At 38.2% G+C, this 26365-nt stretch overlaps 1 protein-coding gene and 1 non-coding gene across 6 annotated transcripts in view; both read right to left on the bottom strand.

Annotated features, from left to right (window-relative positions):
* PUM1 (pumilio RNA binding family member 1) overlaps nucleotides 1-26365 on the bottom strand; it is a 134159-nt gene that overhangs the window by 39912 nt on the left and 67882 nt on the right. For 3 of the 5 annotated variants that reach the window (XM_004372027.2, XM_012554241.1, XM_004372028.1), the window contains exons 6-10: nucleotides 18658-18824; nucleotides 16459-16729; nucleotides 5912-6005; nucleotides 4942-5043; nucleotides 1018-1169 (exon numbers count right to left, since the gene is read on the bottom strand). In XM_004372027.2, the coding sequence (XP_004372084.1) occupies nucleotides 1018-1169; nucleotides 4942-5043; nucleotides 5912-6005; nucleotides 16459-16729; nucleotides 18658-18824 (786 nt within the window). Of the gene's footprint in view, nucleotides 1-1017; nucleotides 1170-4941; nucleotides 5059-5911; nucleotides 6006-16458; nucleotides 16730-18657; nucleotides 18825-26365 lie in introns of all 5 variants that reach the window. The other 2 variants (XM_023727303.1, XM_023727304.1) reach the window with 2 other exon arrangements.
* Nucleotides 3217-3290, bottom strand: LOC111819683 (small nucleolar RNA SNORD103/SNORD85). Its single transcript, XR_002823265.1, has one exon. It is a non-coding gene; the product is annotated as a small nucleolar RNA SNORD103/SNORD85 (small nucleolar RNA).

Below are 26365 nucleotides of genomic sequence, written 5' to 3'. Positions count from 1 at the left end.
AGACATAATTAAAAAGAACCTTAACTCATACGGAAAATTGTGAAAACAAGATATAAAACCATGTGGACAGAATAATCCCAATTTCATGAGAAATTAATTAAATAACAAGGCTGGAATGAGAGATACCAAACGTATCAATACTGGTTTTCTCTGAAAGCAAAAAAATCAAACCCACTGCCGTCAAGTCAATCCTGACTCACAGTGACCCTATAGGACAGAGTAGAAACGCCCCATAGGGTTTCCAAGGCTGTAATCTTTACAGAAGCAGACTGCCACATCTTTCTTCTACGAAGCAACTGGTGGGTTTGAACTGCCAACCTTTTGATTAGCAGCCAAGTGCTTTAACCACTGTGCCACCAGGACTCCTTGTGGTTTTCTCTGACTTGAGGACTTACGGTGATTTTTTTTGTTTCAGTTTTTCCAATTTACCACAATTTTCAGCAGTAAAAAGGTGTTACTCTAGTAATCAGGAAAAAACAGACTATTAAAAACAGATCTTAGTTTTGCAGTCAATTATCCTTTCCCCACTCAAAAAGCTGTTACTACTGTAAATTAAAAACAGGTATGATGGGTTTAAGATTTATATGCAATCAATACATGCTGTAAATAAGCAGTCTAAAGAACCAGTAACTCCCCTTTGGTGGCAAGCCACTTGCAAGAGGCTGAAGTGATCTGAGAATGGTGCTTAGCGGGCAGCTAGCTGTGTTATGGTAGAAAGAAAATTTTACTATCAGCTTAAATACTCACTTTGCCACTTGCTAGCTATGTAAACCTTAATTCAACAACCCTCTAGGCAGTTTCTTCATCTGTAAATAAGTAATATCATTACCTCGCCTATTTACACAGAAAGTATCTGATACACAACAGGCATTCAGTAAGCAGATTTAAGTCTGAGCCTGAACTCAGATACACACACAGAACACTCATCTATTCACAGTGTTTCTCTGTTAGAAGCAACATTACTTCTTAATTATATACAATAAGTCACACTTAAGGGTAAATTTTGTTTGCATTTACCTGTTGCTGTCCTTGCTGAGCCTGTGGGGTAGTCTGCTGATTAGCAGAATTAGATGCTGCGGCGGCAGCGGCGGCTTGCTGCTGGAAAAGACTGGCAGGGTAGACTCCCCAGGGAGTAACTCCATAATACTGGTGAGGGACCACAGCCGGGCCTAAAAGTAGCAAGAGAAACTTAAGGAAAGTTTATACTAGTTAAGAGTCATCTCAGGGTTTCCAAAGACTATATCTGACTCAGCAGATCCTACTATAAAATATTAACTTGACTATACATATTCATTCTGGCTGATTATAAACTCTCTTTTTTAAAAACAGAAAATATTACACGAGATCTACCACACCTAACTCTTCTAATGTTCAGTAACATGCCCAAAGGAAGAAGCCAGTGAAGGACAAAGAGATCTAAAGGAAAAGTAACTGGCAGAAGAAGTTAGAAGGGATAGGCTTAAGTACAAATGAAGGAATTGGCCTTGGTCAGGAAGAAGGCATGTCTTTTTCCAGAGAAAGAAAAGATACAGGATAACTACAAAGTTTGTTGGAAGGGAGAGAAATGGAGAGTTCATATGTTTAAAGAACAGAACAAAAGATTAAGTTCTATAATTCTTTCAATGGTAAAAATGGCAGCTAGAGGTTCCTGAGGTGATTGATAGGGACAGGAATCCTGGGGCTTCATTAACTCCAGAAGCATGAAAATCTATCAGTCTTCTTACTGACAAAACCCAGAAACTCAACTGACCCTCCAGTGTTCAATCTCTAAGAGGTTTGGTTTTCCTATTTCTATTTTTAAAGTAGGACTACCATCACAAAAGTCATCCCACACAACTATATTCAGACATTACTACACAAAACTTTAAATTTATGAACTCAAAGTTGAACACAGCCACACATCAAAAAAAAAAAAAATACAACGTCTTGACTTGTTGTCACAGACCTGATGCTGAGTATCCTCAACACAACTAAGCATTCTGTTTTAATCCAATTATCTATTCACTCTTTGGCAGCAAGCAACAGCTGCAGTCCCTGCCACACAAGAGTAGGCAACAGAGAGGTAACAGAGCTATGTAGACAGCAACCTGGACGTGGCAGAAATCTAAATCATAGAAATTATCTGATGAAGCTGATGGCAAGAAACATTTGCCACCCAAGAGAGAGGCTCAAAGTCAGCCCTTCAGCTTTGCTAAAACACATCTCTGATTTAAACCTTCTCAGTTAAAGATCAGAGTTCAATGTGTAATTTTGATTCACTGATAATAATAATCATGCCTTACATTGCAGTTCCAAGCAGTTGTTTCAAATATTATTGCTACTCTGACATAATTCTGGAGGAACATATTCTTCATTAAGTCAAAATAAATTGGTACATGTTTTTGTTTCTCCATTTTAAGCTTCTTAAACACAAATAAGGCAGACTGAATCACTGTCCAATAATATGCTCTGACATTTCTAACTTGGTATTTTCTGCACCTGTGGGTTTAAACCAAAATCAAGAAGCTCTGTTTAAAAGCAAGGGTGCCTACTGTGAAACACACAAAACTACACCTCAGTGCAGAATGAAGGCGTTGCTTAGAAAAGCTATGTTAGAATAAGCACTGCTTTATTTTAATAAGCAAATGGCTTTAAAAAAAATTTTACACTTGTCAGAACCTGAAGCATCTAAAAACCATACCTCTAAATTAAAGACAAAGAGTGGCTGCAACCCAGGTTCCCCAAAAGCCAACAAAGTGAACCTCATCTGGGCACAGACTGCTCTTACCACAGACATTTATATTATCCTTTTAAGTTTTCTCAACAGGCATTTCTACTACTTTACCCTTATCATGTGGCCTATGATTTTGAGTTTAGGAAAATCCCCCAGGATGCATCATTAATTTAGCTTGCCTCACCAGGATACCCACTTCGATTCTCTGTGACTGACACTGTGTAAACCCAAAACCAAACCTACTGCCGTTCAGTCGATTCCATCTCACCGTGACCCTATAGGATAGAGTAGAACTGTCAGATAGGCTTTCCAAGGCTGTAAATCTTTATGGAAGCAGACTGCCACATCTTTCTCCCCATGAAGCAGCTGGTGGGTTAGAACCACTGATCTTTTGGTCAGCAGCCGAGTGCTTTAACCACTGTGCCACCAGGAAATACACAGTTCCATAGTTTGAGTAGTTAACATTTCTGTGTGAAAGAACTTATCTTCAGTCTGGTTCAACCGATAAGTACGAACAGGAAGATTCTCATCACCAAACTATCATCTCAGTGAGGGCAAGTGTGTCATTCCTATAATCAGTTCTTTATTTCAAGTAACATATATTAAGTTAGGAGAGAAAGGGACATTTAAAGAAAGTAGAGACAATTCAAGATAATCAAGACATTATGTACCGTATAATGCATGGACATCAGAGTCAGACCCTGTTCAAACCCTGACTCTACAACATTTAAATTATATGCCCTCAAACAAGACAACTCTCTAAACCCCAATTTCCTAATCTGTAAAATCATCCTCTAACAACTCATGTGAAAGAAAGCACTCAGCATAATGCCTGGCAAAAAAGTGCTCAATCAGTATTAATGATGATTAACAAAGATTATTCTACTAACAACAGCTTTCTATTTCTCCAAAGGCTGGGGAGGGAGAGGGAGCACACTAAATATGTTCCCATCACAATCCATGCCAAAATGTGAATACTTCTACAGAAAATCGTAAGAAAGGAAGCTATACAGCTTGAGTTTATAATTGCAAATTGTATGATATATAATAAAAAATAAAATCTTAACGATAATATTTAGTCCTGATTCACATGATTCCGAGGGACCTGCCCCCGAAGAATATTTACTTTGGAAGACATTTTAGTTTGTCCTAAAGTTGAATTCACTCAACCATACATTTATGAACCCACTACAGAGACAGCAACTGTGCCAACAGCAACTGGGCCACAGAGTCAAATAACAAAGGTGCCTGCTTTTGAAAGAGTTCCGACTCAATGGAAAGGGGAGATGGGACACTCACGTATACACCCACAAGCAAATAAATACAATGCAGTAATTAGTAATACAGACAGTACAGAAAAGGGTCAGCAAGAAAGTCTTTTCAGGGGTGACTAGGGCACCTAAGGAGCATCCCAGGCAAAGAATGGGAAAAGTTTACTATCCAAGGCTAGAGACCATACAAGCAAACACACAGGGGCCTAAAGCTATATGGTATATGCAAGCAAACTAAAATCAAGATGTATGATCTGAGCCAATGGTAGCCAATTTGAAGGGAAGAGAGTGGTGCACGAGTAGAGACTACCCTGCACAAGTCAGGAAGAAAGCTATGTACATAGAGGGTCTCAACCCTAGCTCATTCCTCTAGATTACCTGTTAACACCTCCAAAATACTGATTCTGAGGAAAAACACCCCACCTACCACCCAAGTAGGTGCCGGTGATCAGTCATGTTTGATAATAACTGCATGTCATATCAAGGTAGATAAGAGATAATAGAGGGTTTTAAGCAGAAAGATGAAATGGTAAGGTTTGTGTTTGAAACTGTTTTCTTGAACAATATGGGAGGACGGGATGGGAGGAAGAGGCAAAAAAATTAGGAATACATAAGAGACCAGCTGCAGACCGCGTGAACTGTGATAGACTGGAAGTAGCAGGAAAATCTGTGCAAGGGGGTAAACTCCAGAAATCTATATAAGTAACTGGTAGCTCCATGGATTAAAAATACATTCCAGGGGGTACGTGATTAATTAACCTTTAGACACGTTTAAGTCTGAGGTGTCCATGTTACAGCTAAGTAAAGATCTCAGCTAGTGGGGAGATGGCACTGGATATCAGGAGAGAAATCTCCACTGGAGACATGGATTTGGGAAAGAGTATATAAAGAATGCATGCCCATGCCAAATGACTTTTTAGCAAATGAGGAAGTCCCTCAGGCAGCAGAATGTCTCACCTAGTGTCGCTGCTGCAGCCAGTCCAGCTGTGTATGGGTCCGTCCCTGGGGGAGCAGCACTGATGATGTATGGGTTGGGGACAAACGCAGCGGGCGCTAAACCTGCTGAAAACATACCTGTCAGTAAAAACAAAGCTGACTAAAATTATAGCCCTACCAAATACCTACATGGTTTGTCTATTCATTCCCGGCTGTAGGTGAGAAGGGGCGGGGGGGGAGATAGGATAGGTTAAGAGTAAAGAGAGGTTTTTAAATAAATAAATATAATAACCCCTATACTAAAGATTATACTGACATTTATCTAGTCTTTTTTTTTTTTTTGTTTTTTACCTCTGCTAAAGAAATACAATTAAAACTTTATGCAGTTTTAAACTCGGCATAACTTCTAAAAGATTGTTTTATAATACTTTGTTTTGAAGAGACCTTTAAAGAGTATAGCCCCCCTCCCAAAAAAAGAGCTACATAATAAGACAAAAGTTTATGTAAAAACAAAACTTTTAACAATTGCTGCAGGAAAAGGGCAAAGTTACTTTAAAAACCAATGACTATAGAATACTTTTTAAAATGGTCAGTGCATACTACTTGGAAAATGGATTTATAGGTGCTACTTAATAAGATAAGCAGTTGATATATTTAAAGTCTATACAAGCCCCAAAAGGACAAAACTATTGTTATTTAATCCAGTTCACTCAACTTTACCAAAAAAGCTGATGCCAGTCACTACTGTAATAAATACTTTAAATCCTGAAACAGGTGAAGCAGGGCAATAGCTGGATATCGAAAGAAGTCTTAGGAGCTGAAGTCTAGAAGGTATACCAAAAATAGAGAATGTGGCTAGAGAAGAGTGGACAAGAGGAAGAGGCCATTTACTGTCTGAGGAATTTGTCTGGACTTTTATGACCTGTCTAAACTGCTGATCTAAAATGGTGGCAACATCTGTAACAAGGGAGCGATAGGCTTAAGGACTTACCAATGTGAGGTTGATGAGCAGCTGCTAGTGCATACTGCTGCTGCTGAGCAGCTGTCAACTGCTGGACAGCAAGCGCGTTAGGTCTTTGGAATAGCTGAGATAAAAGAAAGACATGGTGTGGTTAAAGAAACTGTCTCATTAAATAATTGTAAAACCTCTCAGTAAAAATTTCAATAAACTCTTAAGCAGAATACTTTACACAAAAATAGATATTCTCATACTGTACTCCATCCCCATGGTACTGCGATGCCTTCATAGTTCTTCTGTTTTCTCTCTCTTTACCTCCATTTCCATGAACCTAGTTCCCACAGGCTGACTGCTTCACAGATTACCTGCCCCTCTGAACCACAAACATACATATATAAATTCTAATGGTTGTCAACAGGTCAGCGGGTCCTCCCTAAACCAAGGCACACTTAAAAATTAGACAAGTGTTCTATAAAATAACTTACCACATTACCCCTATTGCTGTAATCTCCCTTCAGTTCTTTCTAGACCCTTACCTATTCATATTTTGAAAAGGAATACAAAAAGTGTTCATTTCATCCTCTGGACTACATCTTCTCAGGAAAATGATATTGGATACATTTTTCAACTAGCAGCTCATCCTAAAAATTTGGTAAAAGGCTGAAACTGAAGCTCATGAGTAAATCATACAGCTAACTGACTTTGGGGGCTCCCATATCTCTTAGGATACCTTTATATATAGGGAACAAAACAGTAGAAGTACAGTCACTACTAGGAAATACTAGATATGAGCTCAGACCTAGTACACTCTTTAGTTTCCAAGAAAAGGAAAGGAGTTCACACAAGGCCTTGACACTAAGAATATCCCAAGATTCTACCTTAATACAAAGTCAGTCATTCATTCATTCAACAAATATTTATGAAATAATACCTGCTAGGCACTGTGCAAGGAACTAGGGATACAACAGTGACTAAAACAACACATAGTCCCTGCGCTCATAGAGAGTACATTTTAGTACAGCCAGTACTGCTACAAAGGAAGGGGATGCCAGTAACCTGATTTGGGATCACACTATGTGCCTCCTTTCAAGAAGTCATACTGGAGACTTCATTATTTGCTGAAATTAGACTGACAGCACTTACTGAAGGGACCTCCCTGGATAGAACCTTCAACCTACCTGCTCTTTCTACAGGATTTTTCACCAGCTCAGCTGACATCACTGGATGATGTATAACAGACACCATGGATCTTGAATTACAGATGTCCTCATAAAGAGACCTGATTGTTTCAGACATTAGGAGATAATGTCATTCTACCAACTCAGCTTAATTATCAACAGGACTGAACTTACTGTTATCCTAGGCGGTGGAAAGACTTTATCCTGTGATTTGGCTATATATATGCCTCAAATATACAAGGTAGGATGATTTTAAATAAAAAACAAAAGAATTTATACACTGGTGAATATTTCAAATGTACTAGCCCATTTCACCTGTTAGCTCCCTTTCTATATACGTTTATCTTTCTAAAAACCAGAGTAAATTTACTCTTTCCTTTTACAGTATTAATGTCAAAAGTAACCGCAGGCAGATTTTCAAAGGTTAACGAAAGAAAAACTTCATTACAATGACAGTAAAAAGAAAAAATACTACCTTAGAGGCATTCATTAAATATCAAATCTTAAAAAGAAACACTGGAATCATACCAGGCATATCAAAACACTTGTCACTCTAGGCAAGGAGCCAGTCACTACTATTGGGTAACTGTGATCTGGTGAGTTTTCCAAGCTGGTTTCACAACATTTCTGTTTTACCTAAAGGAAAGTGTCTCACAGTACTCCTACTAACAGGGGCAAGTCCACCTAAGTGGGGCAGCCAGGAGGCAGAAAATAAGTAAAATAGGGAAAAGTTGATTTTCGATTATTTCCAAGGTTGTAAAAAAAAAAAACCTCAGTTTCACTAAATACCTGTTTCTTCAATGGGTCTCTGGAATTTTCCTACCCTAAAACCTTTTGAAACATTTAACGTCTCAGACATTGCTCATGCTAGCCTCCTTCCCTCTGCCCTTGTTTGCCGTGCTATAAACAAATTAACTCATTTCATTCAACAAATGTATTTTGAGCACCTATTATTAGCTAGGCACTGTGACATGGAGCTGGGGAAATAAAAGATGTGTATTCAGAATATAACTCTTGGGGATATCTTCACTTATTAACCAAACAACAGTCCAATGCCATTCCATCTGACTTATCGTCACTTCATATGTATTTTAACATTACATATAATTCACTATATGCATGTGTACTGTATCTGTAAATATACACAGAAATACATAGTATTATAAATATTATAAAAGTACTCATTCTAAACAATATTAGTCTGTGGTTCTCACCACCATATTACCATAATTTGAAGATAGGAATTATTACTTCTAACTAAAAACATGCAAGTCCTACAAGAGACCCCATGTATCCTGTGTTTGAGAACTGATTAACATCTTAGTGATTATGCTGACAGAGAAGGAATTCTTTTCTTGAGAGGATTTTGCAGTAAACAATTTAACAAAAGTAAATTATGAATCTACAGCAGGCAGATTTGATTATAGATTACAGCAATTCTGGCACACTCTTTGTGTAAATGGTCCAGTATTAACTGGAAATACAGGCTATTCAAAACAGAATTGGGTAACTGGTAAGTGACAGAGTCCAAAGGATCCTGAAAAACTCATACAAATACCATCTGCTGAGCAAAGCACTGAGCTTTGTTAACATGTTTGTGACTCTCACAAAGCAAGCCAAAAACTCCACTACTGAGGTACAATACTATGAGATTTAGGGGCAAATGCTTAGTTTAAGGTTTATATAATGATAAATGTGCCACTACTGATCACAATTCACTTGGTTAGAATTCAGAAGTTGTTCAAGAGTCTGACTAGAGGGGAAAACACATCAACTACTTCAAGCATTATCAGAGTTTCTAACTGAAGACATAATTTAGGAACTAGACAAGCAAGCTGGTTTGACTCCCTTCTGTTACTTACTAAATGACCTTACAAAATTATGCAGGGTTCTTATTCCAGAAAGAAATTTGGGCAGCCAAAATAAAGTACTGTAAAACACCTAACATCTTAGTGACTGATGTCAGCTGACATTTTACAGACGGTAACTATTATTGTTATTACTGTTATTGTTATCAACACTAATTGCTGTTGGCATAAAAACATTGTTCAGTTTTCTAAATCTGGAAAGTAACATCTAAACAGGCAGTTAGCAAATGTGAAAGGTTAGCCCTCCCACAAAAACTTAAAATGCACTGCCAGACCTGGCTTTTTACCAATTTAAGGCAATGCGCACAGTGGATAATTGTTAAGAGTACAGATTCTAGTGCCAGATAACCCGGGTTCATATCACAGCTCTACTACTTACGTGTCGTGTGACTCTGGGCAAGTGACTTAATCTCTCTGTACTTCTCTCCTCCTCTATTAGAGACAATAAAGGTATGCCTTATGTGTATTAAAATTAATACACGTAAAGTGCTTAGAACAATCCATTATATGCGATGATCTTTCTGATGAAAGGGGAGGGCACCCCCACCGAGACACAACCCCTTCTGTGAGTCACCCCTTGCAACTCCTCCCTGTAGCAGGTGACCCAGCATACCAAAAGGAGAGGTCTCTTCTAAGTCAGTGATAGGAGTTAAAACCCCACTGGGCTCATGAGCACCACCTGTTGTCAGCAGCAGGTCACAAAGGTAACAAGGAAGGAAAAACACTTTTTGTTTTTGTTGATGAGTACTTTTGACATTATAATAGTCTTTTCAGAAAAAGCTATGAAGTTGAAGGTGAGACAACTCCAAAAATTTAAGAACATGCCAAAAGGCTCTGTGTTTCTAGTACAAGGCACAAAGGAAATAGCCTGGAGCTAGAAACCAAAGTAGATATTTGCATGACTTGTACTAGGTGGGAGCCTTGGTGGCACAGTGTTTAAGCATTCAGCTGCTAACCAAAAGGTCGGCAGTTTGAATCCACCAGCTGATCCTTGGAAACCCTATGGGGAAGTTCTACTCTGTCCTATAGGGTTGCTGTGAGTAGGAGTCGACAGCAACAGATTTAGTTTTTTTGGTTTGTACTAGGTGACCTTCAAAATGCCCCCTTAACTTCAATATGTCTTAATTTTCTTATCTGTAAAAATGTAACAACTGCCCTGCCTCATGGAGTTGACAGGATTCAGATGGAAAAGCCCCAATGGTGGAAATTATAAATATTTTAAGCATAATTCTGAAAAGAATATATATTTTGGAGCCAGTCCTCAATGCATGAAATCTGTGAATGTTTGCTACTGTTTGAAGCTTAAAGATCAAAGCCCACTTTTGGTCAGATTTTTTGAACAACTGCATGATCAACTAGGGGTTACAATGAGTTTTGGTTTAACAGGTACATACAAACCATGTTGCCAAATTCCAAAAATAAAAAAAAATCTCCTGACATTTCTTTAGCAGGTAAAAAATCTGACTCCAAAATAAATGATTTCTAATTAAGGTAGGAAAATTACCTGCAATAAAACATGTCAGTCTACCAAGTAAATTAATACTTTTTGAGGAAAATCATATCATAAATAAAATTACCACAAATTCAAATAACAATAAAGGTAGGCTTCAATTGACCAAATTGCTAACCAAAGTGAACTCTTTACCAGTAACTACACCCATAACACTGATAATCTTCTCCTCACATGCAAATTTTTTTAAAAGCCAAGAATATTAAATACCTACATTAAAACTATGCACACACTTGACCTCACAAGAATAACATTTATGCCTCTTAGCTCAAGTAGATACAAGAGACTAAACAGGCAGCTTCTGTCTGAAGGTGAGATGGGAAGGCAGAGAGGCTTAGGAGCTGGTTGACTGGATGTGGGAAATCAGGGCTGGAAAGGAGGAGTGTGCTGTCACAGTATGGAAAGAGCAATTAGGGTCACATAACAATGTATGTATAAATTTTTGTAAGGGAAAAATAAAAAAAATTTGAAAAAGAATAACATTTAATCACTACCACTCCTTTAAAAGCAATTCATGCCAATTACCTCTCCTATCTAAGCTGTGAAGGAATTAGTTAAACTATGATTTTCAGTATATTTGTTAAAATTCATGCTTAACAGATGAGAATTTTAGTACAAAAACATACAATTATTTTTAAAAACATGCTACCATAGATTATTTTTAAATGAACTGAATTCGAAATAAAAAACAAAAAAAGCCCATCGCCGCTGAGTCGATTCCAACTCATAGCGACCCTACAGGACAGAGCAGAACTGCCCCATAGGGTTTCCAAGGAGCAGCTGGTGGATTTGAACCTTTTGGTTAGCAGTCAAGCTCTTAACCACTGTGCCAAGAACATCAACAATCTGATTAAATCTATACCGATGTAATCCTTGTGTTGGTTTCTGCTACATACAAATGTAATATAACTAGTAATAATTTTCTAAAATATATTTACGGAAATATAAGCAAGCAATTGTATAGCTCTTTATAAAAATACAAAATACAGCTCAAGCATCATAATACAAAATAGTATGAACACATTATGCATGAACTTTACACTGTGGTTTTCCAAAATCAAGAAGACAATGAAGAAAAAGAAGGGGAGAACATTTTACAGAAGCATCAATTAGTATTTCAAGCTGTCAAAAATGCCCTAAATTAGAGATTCTTAACCTAAGATGTTTGTACTTGGACAAGGAAAACTGTATCTTTATTTTCACTAACATCTAGCTGAAATTTAGCATGTTCTTCAATTTTGATTGCAGGCAAGAAACCACATTAACGTTAACAATACACCTGTGACTTTATCACCAACAGAAATCATATATTTTCATGTCACTTTACAATTGTTACAGACATCTCAATATCTTGCTTATGCTCATTATAATAGCTAGTATAAAAACCCAAACCCATTGCTGTCGAGTCGATTATGACTCATAGCGACCCCTACTGCTATTTCACGCATCACACAACGAAGCAAATATATAATAAAGCCTGTTTTAAACTTCTGATAACTATTTTTATATAGTTACTTTCCTTTGTAATCCTACTTTATACTATGCATTTTAAAACATTAATCTGACAAGCTGTCTAAAGAGTTCACCTATTTGCTAAAGTTTTTCATGGCATGAAAAATGGCTAAGAATCCTTGCTATAAACCAACCTAGAAGGGTCAAGTTCAGAATGATGAACAGCAACCAGACAGTAATTAACTATCCCAAATCCAAAGGATCACAACTACTATTAAATCTGCAATGAACTTACAAAAATTATCTCTTCCCTATTTTCATGCTGCTCCATATTGTATATCTCACTAAAAGCTTATATTAACAGTTTTGTGAAACCAGCTTATTACACCAAATCAAAGTGCTGACTGAAGGGAAATAGGACACAAAAAGGAATTTTCTGCAAGGCAGACTGCCTCAAAAAAAAAAAAAAACACACACACACACACAAATGAAACTACCCTACCAGTTGTAACAAATAACTCAAAATTAAGAAAAATGATAGCCACAATTAGATCTCCGGTTCGACCATCACAATACTTAGAACTGTCTGAGACTCATACCTGGCTCTCAAGGCCTCCACTGACCTGGACTCAATTACCAAATGCACCTATTTCCTTGTCATCCTCTATATTCAGCCTTTACTCTAGTCAGCCTAATACCACACCAGCCTGTTCTCTCGCCTGCAGCAATATACAGTCCATCTGTCCTTGCAACCTTGGTCCTCACTGAGCCCTTCCCTTCTCTGATAGCATTCCTGACAATCCAATTTAGCACGTAATTTCTCAATTGTTCCACAACTGTTTCATGTATGATAGTCTTACTATGAGCACTAGCTCTGATCAGTATGGGCAGAACCCATAGTTTCTGGAAGGGCACAATAAATAGTCAACAGTTAACTAATTAATAGGGATTTTTTCTTCCTTAAAAAAAAAAACAAAAAACAAAAAAACAAAAACCCATTACCGTTGAGTCAATTCCGACTCATAGCAACCCCAAGTGTTACAGAGTAGAAATGCTCCGTGGGGTTTTCTTGGCTGTAATCTTTACGGAAGCAGATCATCAAGACTTTCTTCCGTAGTACTGCTGGGTAGATTCGAACCACCAACCTTTAGGTTAGTAGTCCAGCACAAACCATTTGTATGATCTAGTGATTGCGGAATGTTTAAAACTGCTACAAAACTAACACACAGCACAAAAGATTAAACCATGATAATTAAGTCATTTCTCCTTAAAAATATCTTGTCATTGCCTATAAGGCATCACACATGGTTAGTGAGACAAACAACACTGTCTATTCAGCCTCACTAGTCCCTTTCTTCACTCTAAATTATCACCCAGGCTGACCGCTTCTAGACTATCTCCTGAACACATACCTGCTAATTTCCAATTGCAGGCTTATAATTTTACTATTTCCTCCACTGGAATTTTCATTGTTTTCCTGGTATAAACAAGCCTTTCAAAGCACAGCTCAAGACCCTCATCTTCTATAAATCATTCCTTCCCCAGAGAACAGAGTATACTCTCACGAGTGGTCTCATTACTTGTCATTTGGTACTTCCTTGACACTAATTAAATTACCAAATGAGTCACAACGACTGAGAGTCACTCAAGAAAGAAATCCTGTTCTATTCATGAAAGACATGTTTGGCTATAGATGAAAACAAAAAGATGTGAACAGAAGGTTATAATTTACAGTTTATATATCTTATATATTTATACATATATATATTATATACAAAATTAGGTACGAGAAGAAATATGTATGCTTTTCTGATGAGAGGGGCCCGTGGCTTTTGATCAGATGGCAAGAGAGAGCTATGACCGTAAAAAGGTTAAGTATTGATCCAGAGGTAAATTTCCCAGATATACAGGCATAGCTATTTGTATATGAGGCATAAGCTAGTGTGTTAGCTCTAAATGACCAGCATATTAAAATGCATGCTAGGCCTCAAAAAGTGGCCTCAAGATCTTTGAGAAGGCTAGTTTCAAATTATAACTGGGGGAAGTATGTTAAACACAAGGAATGCTTTGAGGTATTATAATAAAGAAATGGGAAAACTTGGTCTCCTAAAGCAATGCAGAGGACACAGTGGGGATAAGACCCAGTTTTTGTCCTCAAGAAGCTTACAATCTAGCAACAGCTGTTAGGCAAGTAATCATGACACAATGCAGATCATGGTAATTCAAAGGAGTTCAAAGGAGGCAGACATTGTAACTTTTTAGTTTGGAGATAAAGGAAGTGATGACACTGAACCGTGAAGAACAAGGAAGAATTAAACCAGTAGAAATGGAAAGGAAAATGAAATGTGACCAAAATCCAAAGGCTAAGAAAAATTGGAGGGATAAAATATAAGCACAAAGCACCCATTAACGGTAGTAAAGAGCTCCTTCCTTCTTAACTACTACTGGCTTCTATGCAAGAGCCTTTGGGAAGTTGACAGTCTTATAGATACTTAGGGGTCTTGGGCCAATGGTTCCCAGACTTGCTATTAGGAACCCCAGTACAAGAATGTATAAAACAATCTACTTAGAAAATCAAGAATTATGGGTCCACCGGATAAAATTAAAATGATCACATAATACAACATTAGTGTATCTGTGTGACAATGCCCCTATGTTGTCACAACTAAGGCATGTATGGGAAGCCATAACCCAACAATAGTTTAATAAACACTTTCAACAACTGTTGAAATGGGATATAGAGTAAAGGCACGTATATCTTTGGGTGATATCTTTGATGTAATCATACTAACTACTTTTGAGTATACAAAAGTACATCTCTGTTCACGCCCTAATTATTCGGCCTCTGAAAAAATGATAAAATTATTTTGAAACCAGACATCAATGTGTCAAAAATGATTCCCAGTTCCGATTATGAAGAACAGTTAAACAAAAGAGAATCAGAATTCTGTTCATAAAAGGTTGGCGACCCAGACATAAACTCTTCTTAAATAACAAGGTAAGAGGAGCAAGTTAGATTGGGAACGGAAGTTAAGAACCAAAAATGGCCAGAGCTCTAAGAGTTGCCAGAGAAGGTCAGACCAAAAGAAACAGAGTAAAAGAGAATTCAAATAAAACTTCTTGATAGAATTAGGGTAGAGGATCCTGATTAGGAATAGCCTAAACTCAGACATCTCAAATTACAAAATTTATATTAGTATCCTAAGCTGGCCAACTTGAAATCTATACAGTAGTCATCTGTCCCTATATTTGCTGAAGTGGTGCAAAACTTATGAAGTCTAATATATCTTCAGCACCTGAAGTAATTTCTGGCTTCACTTTAAAACTACCGTTTTGAGGAGTCATTGTGAGAAGGGTTATAACAGTGAAAGAAGAGTACGTTTCTGACAGGGAAGGAAAAAAAAAAGTCAATTCTTATGGGGTGGGGGATGTATCTACTGGGAACTACAGAGAGAATAGTGTACACTTTTACTTTACTCTCTTTGGTAAAAGAGTTTAATTATAAACCTGAGCAATATATCTATCCGAGACTTATCTGATATGAGCACATTCACACCATCCCTTAGAAGAGTTTTTCTGTAAACTTCAAATCATAGTTTTGTTATCCAGCTGTCCATCAATTAAAATTCATTTAGTATCAGCTATTTATGACAAAAACTAAAAAGGTCCAACTTGGTACAACTGATCTCCAAAGACCATAAGCTAATTTACCCATAGAGAATTTTTAAACTTCAAATTGAAATTCTTTCAAAACTTCTAAACTTCAAAATGAGCTTCTAACCTTTCAAACCTAAAAGTTTATATTTATCTTCTAGCCCAAAACTAAGGATTATCAGAAATTCATGGCCCATCAAACTGCTTCTAATACCAAGGCAAAACTTCTGATACTGAACAAGCTCTGGAAACTATCTGTCCCTTTTATATAATCCAGAGAGATGATTTTCCTTTGAAATATATTAAACAGAAGGATCCATACACCCCACAGTTAATCATACTATGCTTTCATAAACGGAAGGCACACATACAAAACATTCCAGGAACTTCTGAATAAAAGAAAGAAGCAAGTGATTTGTTTTGTGTGTTTTTCCTCTAATCACATTCTAACTCTTTTGAAAGGGGTACATCTGTTATCTGTAGTACCTCATTTAATGAAAAGACATGATTAACAGGACGGCCTGACACTACACTCCTGGCAATGGTGGATAACAGAGTTTACTGTTTAAAAAAAAAAAAAACCAATAGCATCGCAGTCACATTAATCTTCTGAAAGGTTAATTTAGCATCCAAGAGAGTTGTGTTACAAGAGGTAACACCATCTCATCCACTTCTGAGGCCCTGGGGAGAGAGAGGAGCCAAAGGAAGTGCATGTAAAGCAAGGTGGTCTCTTGCCAGTAACCTCAGCACAGGAACCAATTTCTTCAGGGGAAAGACACAGAGGCCTTGTGAATCCGTATCAAAGTTGGGCTACTGATAGCCTAAAATAATGCCACCCGCTTCCCCCCATTTTTAGTTACTTGAAAAATGTGCTGGTTGGAGGGAGAGTAAAGAGGGTGATAGAGACACACACAGTACCTGTTGTTGAGAATTGTAGTCAAAAAGTCCCACAGTTGCTGCTGCTGAGTCCACAGGTACCTGCGTGCCTGAATAATCAAACTGAAGAGGCTCCATGCCCACATGTTCCATGGGGTCCAAGGGGACACTCTGGGACTCCATGTTGGAGAAATCCTCCACAGGCTTGGCACCATTGGTGCTGGTCAGCTGGGCTAAGCCCTCAGAACCATTCTGGTTTGGACCCAGAAGATCCACTTCATTAGCAGAGTTCTGGCAATTACCAGGGGTACGGCTAAACAGAGAAAGTAAAGGGCATTAAACCTTATTTTGAGCGGGGAGGGACACTACAGCAACCCAAGTTAAGGACAATGTCCTTGACATACCTCATTATCAGTAGTGCTTAAAAGTATTTCTACAAAATAATCAGAGACCCTCTGGGTGCTTACAGTGTGAAATTCTCTAAAATAACTCTTCTATTACTTGCCTTCCCATCACAATCCACCCCTTAAATATACATTAACTGCTATTAATTATAATATCTTTAACCAAGGTGTCTAGATTTGGATGAACTAAAAAAAAAAAAACAAAACATGGCCTATGACATCCATGAAAATAGAGATCCCAAAATTTAGGTAGCAAAATATGTTCCCCAAAAGCAACATCTACCTTTTAAAAACAGAGTCAAAGGAAAAAGTAAATTTCTAAGGGAAAATTCCACATCTGAAAATGATTCTAATAAAAAAAACTTATGAATTATCTTGGTACTACTGATCAGTGCTAAAACTGTTTCCCCTTCTAAGAAACTAGAAGCAGCAGATAATTTCAAAATCTTCCAAAGTAAATTCATTATCAAGGATATGCCCTTGCTTAGGAGACAATTCTAAAATGTAAAAGTAATATGAGAATATAATTTATCATCCAAACAAGGGCATTCCTAAGAGCAAAAAGGGGCACAATTAATAATTTTGCAGGTACACAGGCCTAAACAAGGACTATCTTGAGTAACCTAGGGCATATGACACCTAACGTAAAAGGACTGCAAGACTGTATGATCTCAAGTCAGACTAATACAGAATAATGCTATGTTCTAGTAAGGCATGTACCCTGGACTATATTCCATGTCCTTCATCCCTAAAAGAAATCCCGTAGCTGTCACAACTTAAAAAGTATTCTTGTATTCCTGCACACACACACCCAGAGACGCACGCGCACGCACACACACACACACCACCTGCCCCAATAAAGTCAAATACCACCAAACATTGCTACAGACTGATTGAGATTCAGGGTGGAGAGGCCACTTGTAGGTAGGTAGACTTGAGGTGTTTATTTACTCTGTTCTTCAAATTTTCTTCCATTACACTTACAAAACATAAAAATTAGATTAAGAATACTGAAGAACTAGAAGTTGTTCTGCAAATGATGATTCAAAATACATTTTAATTTTGGGTTTGGGAGATACTAAGATAAGCTATATATGTTTATGTACATACATACATGCATATCAGCTTTAGACTAACATTTAAAGTATTCAAAATTAAATACCCTACCTATAAACCATTAATCAAGGATTTTTACAGATTTTTTAAAAATTATATACCATAACTAAAAATTGCCTGTGTAACTGAATATCTGCCAAATGTGGAAGACAAATACACAATATTATTCTAATACACTGTATATTAAATTATAAGCTAAAACTCATAAACTAATCATAACCAGAGATGGGATGAAAGGCATCCATAGAAGCGATATGATTGGGAAGAAGTCATCTAAACTGCATCTCCGGTTCTTATCACGAAAGGAGCTTATGAGACTGAAATGTACAAGTTCTCAAGGTTTTTCCCTCTACTGTAACATCTAGAGGGATAGGACACACTTCTATTAGTAACCATGGCTCTCTAATATAGTGATTTGAAAAGCACTCACCCTTAGGTGATTTTGATATTTGAGAATTACTGAAATGATTTTTATGGGATCATTCTGCAAATTCTAGAGCTCTATACAAATGCAAAATCTACTGTTTTGGCAAAGCTTGAGGCATTGATAACTCGTAAAAATTTCAACCCTACCAGATAATTTACAATCTCTGTGATATGGACGACGCTAGATCCAATTCTTAAAAAGGAAATATGGAGTGTAAGGGCAGAAGAGCTAAAAACAAAATAAAACAAACACCCATAGCCCCCATTCAAAAATTAAAGCGTAAAACATACAAACCTAAAATCTTTGACGTCTGCGTCAATCCCATTCTGCACTGGTAAACCATTGGTCTTGTCCATCACATCACCCTCCTCCTTCAAATCTCCTAGCTTATCTCCATCAAACGTACCCTTGTTCTTCTTTTCACTTTTGTCGTTTTCATCACTGTCTGCATCCCTTGGGCCCTGTTTAAAAAATAGCTTCAGCTTCACTAATCATCATCAACTAATTAACAGTGGGCAACCACTGTGGACACCAGACTACACTAGCTGCTAATTAGAACAGGATAGGGTCTCTGCTCTTTTAGACATTACAATCTAATTAACAGACAACACAGAGTCTGGAACACTGCAGAAAATCTTGCCAAATGGGGGAGACAGACATACATTTATGTTACAAGTGTGTAGGACAGTCTTATCGTACCCAATGTTCCACCACCCCATTTTTTTTTGTTTCTACCCAAAGCCTAGCCACAACTTTATATCTCTTAGTCTCATTTCTCCACTCTCAAATCTAACTTTTTGTAATAGCCAAGAATCCTAGTAAGCCCCAGGTATGGCAGCTATTAGTATAGAGGGAAAATGTTAAACCTACAAAAATAATGTCCTGCTTTTCCACTGTCCTATGTAAACTCCTCCCTTACTTCCAAATACTGGGCAAAGCGGGGTCTAAAATAATTTCTACTCATTTATTCTATTCTTTACCTTGGGATACATGCCCTGCCAATTTGCACTACTACCACCCCAACTGCATCCTCTAAGTCTCACTGATTACTGCATAAACAATTCAATAACTCCTTAATTTTGTTTTTAATCCTTCAAATAAAATCCAACTGTGAGATTCTTACACCAAGACAATCTATTTATCTGTTACCTTCTCCTCCTGCCTATCCCATGCCACATTATTCTTGACACATATGTGGGAGTATGGTAAGTGAAATACTGGTGCAACAGAATTTATTTCTGAAGTGTTAAAGCTTAAAACTACAAAGTTTAAAACATTGGGCCTAAAAGAACTGATGTGCTGGCGGACATGTTTATGTCCTGTCTTCTAAGGAAATTAAGTCTGTCTCCTCTTACAACATCCTAGGTTAAGCCCTAACATATAAAGCAAATGTGTCCAGACTTCCCAAAGGAAAAAAAGATTTAGTATGGTGACTTGACATGATACAAAATCCCTGAAGAAACTTACCAAAGGTAAGTAACCTTTGCTTTTATAAAGCTTGCTTGTCCCTAGCACTAACTCCTGGTATACAGAAGAAACCAAAACATGTGGACCAAATTAGAACTGGTAAACGTCAAGATCCAATCAGTAAAAGGTGAGAGCTGCTGCACAGCATTTCTAGTCACCACAACCAAACTTCAGTGGGAGGAAATCAATAATGGAAGCCAGAGCAGCAGACTAGCTGTGAACAGACTGACTGGGCAGGCCTGCAAATGCGAAACTAACAGATGCTCTCAGAGTAGCTCCTGGTGATCACTGGCCCAGAAATGGTGACTCATGAACCTTGACATTCTTAAACCTTCTCCACTACTAGTTCAGCGACAATTTTACTATCAAAGTCATTCTCTGTTCAAATGTGGGACAGCAAGAGTTCATGGCTAACATGAAAAAGGAACACATATAAGAAGGAACTTAGGAAGGATATAAAACTCAGCTTCATACGGCATCAAGATGGTAAATCATAGCTTTGGCAGCCATCGAAATGTGATTTTCTTTTAAGTATGAGACTGTTATTGGCTCAATAGGAGTGAATGATAGCCAATTAAGTACTACACTGAGATCCAAAAGTAGATGTGGAAATATGACAGGGTTCTAAAGTCAAAAAGATCTTTTGAAATATCCAGAGGCAACAGCTCCCTCCATCCTGCAAAGGTAAAAATGACAGAAGTTATGTATTCATTTTCATGAATACATGGCACCAAATACAGTGCTTGGCAATCGTGACCAAAAAATCCTGCCAAGCCGAACTGCTAAAATAAGAAAGACCCTCCCATTCTCATTATTTTAAGGTAAGAGTTCAGAAGGGAGTAATATGGTCTAGATGACAAACAGCTCTACATGAATCAGAAAACACTACTATCAATTCCAAAGGTGTATTACAAGAATCATCCCACTGCCATGCCTAAGTAACCTTCCCCACAAGCCAACAAATCAAATAACTGGCTCAGGAGGAACAGCTCACCTCTAATTTCTTACAAGGGGCTTCAAAAGGTCTGCAGGCAATAAGGGAAAAAAATAGGATAAAGAAGCAGTATTAAGTTTCACCACCAAGGAAGAAGACTGGTGGCAAAGAAAACTCACAAGCCAATCAGCACGCTAAACTATCTTTCCCTAGTGACCCTTTACAAGGACTTGCTAAGAACCTGCTCAGCTCATCTACAGGCAACTTGCTTTGGCCTGAAAACTTAGTCACCAACAGCTTCACTCCCAATTATAATGCCAAGGGCTGATTTTACAATATTTCTCTGTGACTGGGATAAGATCCAATACTGTACAGCTCATTCACAGCGAATACTGCTATCTGGTTTTTCACTCTGAATAAGCTGTTTATTTAGTGCATTAGCAGAGTAGTAAGCACATTCTACCGGGGGTAAGGGACCCAAAGGAGACTTCCATTCATGAAGATGTACATTTATGATTTGTGCAGTCCTAGGCTGAGTTCTCTAGAGAAGCAAAACAAGTGAAGTGTGTATATACGTTGTTGCTGCTGTTAGGTGCCATTGAGTTGGTACCGACTCATAGCGACCCTATGTACAACAGAACAAAACACTGCCCAGTCCTGCACCATCCTCACAATTGTTGTTATGCTTGAACTCATTGTTGCAGCCACCGTGTCAATTCAACTCATTGAGGGTTTTCCTCTTTTTTACTGACCCTCTACTTCACCAAGCATGATGTCCTTCTCCAGGGACTGATCCCTCTTGATAACATGTCCAAAGTATGTGAGATGCAGTCTCACCATCTTTACTTCTAAGGAGCATTCTGGCTGTATTTCTTTCAAGACAGATTTGTTCGCTCTTTTGGCAGTCCATGGTATATTCGATATTCTTCACCAAAACCATAATTCAAAGGCATCAATTCTTCGGTCTTCCTTACTCACCGTCCAGCTTTCCCATGCATACGAGGTGATTTAAAACACCATGGCCTGGGTCAGGCACACCTTAAAGTGACATCTTTGCTCTTCAACACTTTAAAGAGATCTTTTGCAGCAGATCTGCCCAATGCAATGCATCATTTGATTCCTTGACTGCTGCTTCCATGGGCATTGACTGTGGATCCAAGTAAAATGAGATGCTTTACAACTTCAGTCTTTTCTCCGACTATCATGATGTAGCTTACTGGTCCAGTTTTAAGAATTTTTGTTTTCTTTATGTTGAGGTGTAATCCATACTGAAGGCTGTAGTTTTTGATCTTCATCAACAAGTGCTTCAAGTCCTCTTCACTTTCAGCAAGCAAGGCTGTGTCACCTGCATAATGCAGGCTGTTAATGAATCTTCCTCCAATTCTGATGCCCTGGTCTTCTTCATATAGTCCAGCTTCTCAGATTATTTGCTCAGCATACAGAATGAATAAGTATGATGCACACGTTTCCTGACTTTAAACCATGCGGTATCTCCTTGTTCTGTCCCTTGATCTATGTACAGGGTCCTCAGGAGCACAATTAAGTGTTCTGGAATTCCCATTATTTGAAATGTTATCCATAATGTGTTATGATCCACACAGTCAAATGCCTTTGCATAGTCAATAAAACATAGGTAAACATCTTTCTGGTATCCTCTGCTTTCAGTCAGGATCCATCTAACATCAGCAATGATATCCCTCATTCCATGTCTTCTTCTGAATCCAGCTTTAATTTCTGGCAGTTCTCTGTTGATGTACTGCCGCAGCTGCTTTTGAATGATCTTCAGCAACATTTTACTTGCATGTGATATTAATGATATTATGCGATAATTTCTGCATTTGGTTGGATCACCTTTTACGGGAATAGGCATAAATATGGATCTTTTCCAGTTGGCTGGCCAGGTAGCTCTCTTCCAAATTTCTCGGCATAGATGAGTGAGCACTTCCAGTGCTGCATCTGTTTGTTGAAACATCTCAATTGGTACTCCATCAATTCCTGGAGGCTTGTTTTTCGCCAATGCCCTCAGTACAGCCTGGACCTCTTTCTTCAGTACCATCGTTTCCTGATCGTATGCTACCTCTTGAAATGGTTGAACGTCAATCAATTCTTCTTGGTATAGTGACTCTATACATACACACACAGAAATATGTCTCAAGGAAATGGCTCACGTGGTTGCAGAGGCTAGCAAATTCCAAGTCCGTGGGTCAGGTCATACTTGTCCTAACATGATACAACTATCATGTGTACAACCGAAAACACACTAGCCCCGGTTAATAAGTAATGGAATAAGGGAGGGACGAAAACAAAGATATTTGCTATATAAATATATAATATGGGTGTATGTGTGTACACGCATATGTATGTATAATAAAATAAGGAAGAAATACTCATAACAATTACAGGCTTTTCTTCCACTGTTCATGCAGTCCTAACTGATATTTAGAACTACCTTCTTCCACCACCCATTCTATATTCCCTTTACCCTCAGCAAGCACCTCAGCTGGTCATGGTTCTTTGCCTGGTGGGGTGACCCAAACCTTCATTCCTGAGGGGTCTGGCCATAAGTAGTCATGTCGGATGGGGTTGCTATACTTTTCCAATGACTTTAATCATAGGGCATGGTAGTACCAAGAGATGCCCTAAGGGATCTCCTGTTTCCAGACATACTCTTTTTTACCTGCATTATGCAACATCAATCCAATTTCCCCTTGGTGGTCAGGGTCAATCACACCAGCCACAATGGTAACTCCCTTCTTTGCCTTTTGTTCCAGAGGTATGAGGAGCCCAAAGTGGTCAAGTGGCATTCTTAACTTCCAGTTCAACAGAATCAGTGTTGTGTTGCCAGGTGTGAGCATTCCTCCCTTTGGAACTAAGATCTCTAGACCCACAGAGCATAGGGTCACGGGGACAGGAAGCAGAAATTTTGCAAGTGGGTCACTAGGGTTAACAGTGAGTGGTGTCACTCCCATTTCCACCCCTCGATTCCAGGAATTGTGAATCCTGGCTATGGGAGAAACAGCACCATATACTGGATGCTGTTTTAGAGCATATACAGCCTCCTGGAGAACACTGCCCCAACCCTGCAAAGTGTTGCCACCTAGTATCAAACGTGATCACCCAGAGCCTTGCGTCTCACCAGTACTTGATCTATTGGTGGTGATATTTTACATATTTCTATCGCCACCTCATGCCATGGATTAGCAGTGTCCTCTTTACTACTGGAGGCAGAGTCATCAGTGCCTTTAAGACTAGTCAGACTGGAGAACCAATTTAGAAAATTCATCCTTACAATTTTGTTTCTCCAGAACCACTCCTAATACCAAATGTCTTAGGCTGGGTTCTCTAAAGAAGCAAAACCAGTGGAATATATACATGTATGTATACAGAAAGAGAGGGAGATTTATCTCAAGGAAAATGGCTCACACAGCTGTAGAGTTTGACAAATCCCAAGTTGATGGGTCAGGCATCAGGCTGGAGGCTTCTCCTGACTCATGTAGCTGCAGGGGACGACGAACCCAAGATTGGTAGGTCAGATGGTAGGCTGCTGGTTCACAGGCTGTGGAGGCTGATGAATCCAAGATCAGCAAGTAAGACGGCAGGCTACTGGCTCACAGGTTGTGAAGGTCGATGGATCCTAAGATAGGTAAGTAAGACAGCAGGCCACGGGCTCATGGGCTGTAAAATCCCAAGATCGGCAGGCAGCTGGCTCAAGTCCCAAGAACCGGATGATGATGGCAAGCAGTTAGATGATGGCAAGCCAGATGCAAAGATCCAGAGCGAGCAAGCAAACTTTTCCAGAATGTCTCTCTCTCTCTCTCTATCTATATATACACATACATATATAGAATGCAGGCCACACCTGAGGAAACTCCCCTTACAACTGACTGGATGATCACATCAGATTACATCACGGAGGATGACTACAATTATCATATAACCGACCAACTACATCATTACGTAACTGCAAACCACTGAGAATTGTGGCCTAGTCAAGCTGACATACAACTTTAACCATCCCATGGCACTTTTCTATACATAGGTCGTATTTCAATAAAAACTATTTAAAAGAAAAAAGCTCAGTAAATCAACAATGGCCCTTAATAAAAATTATTAACATGAAGCCTGATTTCTGCATGACAACAAAAGCACAAGTGGGAAGCCATCCTATCAAAAGTGTTTTTGATTAAGAAGCAGTACAGTGTTATATGAAGCAGGCAAATGTAAAAGGATTCATCGCTTAGGGGGCACTGAGTTTCCGTTAATGGTGACAGAATAATTTTGAAAAGGATAGTGGTGGTAGTTGCACAACACAATGAATGTAAATCAATGACATTGAATTGTACATGTAAAAATTACTGAAATGGCAAAAGTTTTGTTATATATGTTTTTATTACAATAAAAAAATTTTTTAAATAGAAGCTGAGTGATGGGTACATGAAGGTTCATTATACTACACTTCTGTATGTTTTAAATTTTGCATAATAAAAAACGGGTATAAACAGGCTAAGTTTTATGGGTTTTAATATTTAAAATAAGGTATCAATACCTATGTGGTCTTTAAGAAAGTACTGACCTAGGAAGCACAGAACCGACATTCTACCTCCCTAGTCATAGGACTTTGAACAGGTCATTTAACTTCCGAGCCTTAGTTTTCTCATCTATAAAATACGGGTAACTTTGGATAAAACAAGGTAGGTATGATGATTAATGAAATAATAAAAAAGTTAGGTAAAGTATAAAGCATTTTACATAAATGTGATATAATATTAGTAAAGGCTATGCACTGGGATGATATTTTTTATTTAATGCTATCCATGGTATCAGATTTAAAATCTTAAATTTATCTTAATCAAGTGGTATAACTCTCAAATACAAGTATAAAACCAATCTTGGCCCTGCTAGAGGCACTGTCATTTCTGTAATGCAGTAGCTGAGGTTGAGCATCGCAATCTTTTAAAAATTTACAAGTGTCTGGACCCGCCCCCAGAGATTCCCATTTAATTGCTTTATAGAGGCTTCTGCAAATGTTATAAAAAGCTTCTCCTCCAGTAACTCTGTTAAGCATCCACGATTGAGAACCATTGTAATTACGTCCAATATCAGCACCACAAAGGCAGGAGCAAAGTTTTGCTTTGTTTCTTATATACTACCTAGCATAATAATACTTAAAAAGCATAATGACTAAATGTACGAAAAAATAAAGAAAGATTAACAACATTTTTTTATTGTGGGCGTCCTTTAGATTAATGTTAGCTGTAGTTCTCAAATACAGGCTCAGTAGTGAGTGCTCAAAATGCAGGTGGCCAAGAAAGTTCTCCAAAGGTTCTGAGATGTTCCAGATCTACACAGAGGTAGAGGAATGTGTTCCACTGCTAGATATCCATGAACTGGCAAAAGAGCAGACACAGGCAGAAGAACCATGTATTGTTGAGATCAGAGCCTATGCACTTATGACTCAGCCTCCGCAGAAGACTCACATAAAGGGAAGAATATTTCAGAGTAAATCTATTACTTCTGAATGAAGTCAGAAGAATTAGAATTCAACTCCTCTTCTTACTGCAGTGACCTTTACCACAAAGTTCCACGTGGCACAAGTTACAT

This window comes from Trichechus manatus, unplaced genomic scaffold, assembly GCF_000243295.1.
Source record: "Trichechus manatus latirostris isolate Lorelei unplaced genomic scaffold, TriManLat1.0 scaffold00015, whole genome shotgun sequence".
Taxonomy (NCBI): Eukaryota; Metazoa; Chordata; class Mammalia; order Sirenia; family Trichechidae; genus Trichechus; species Trichechus manatus.
This window is presented reverse-complemented; position numbering and strand designations above follow the sequence as displayed.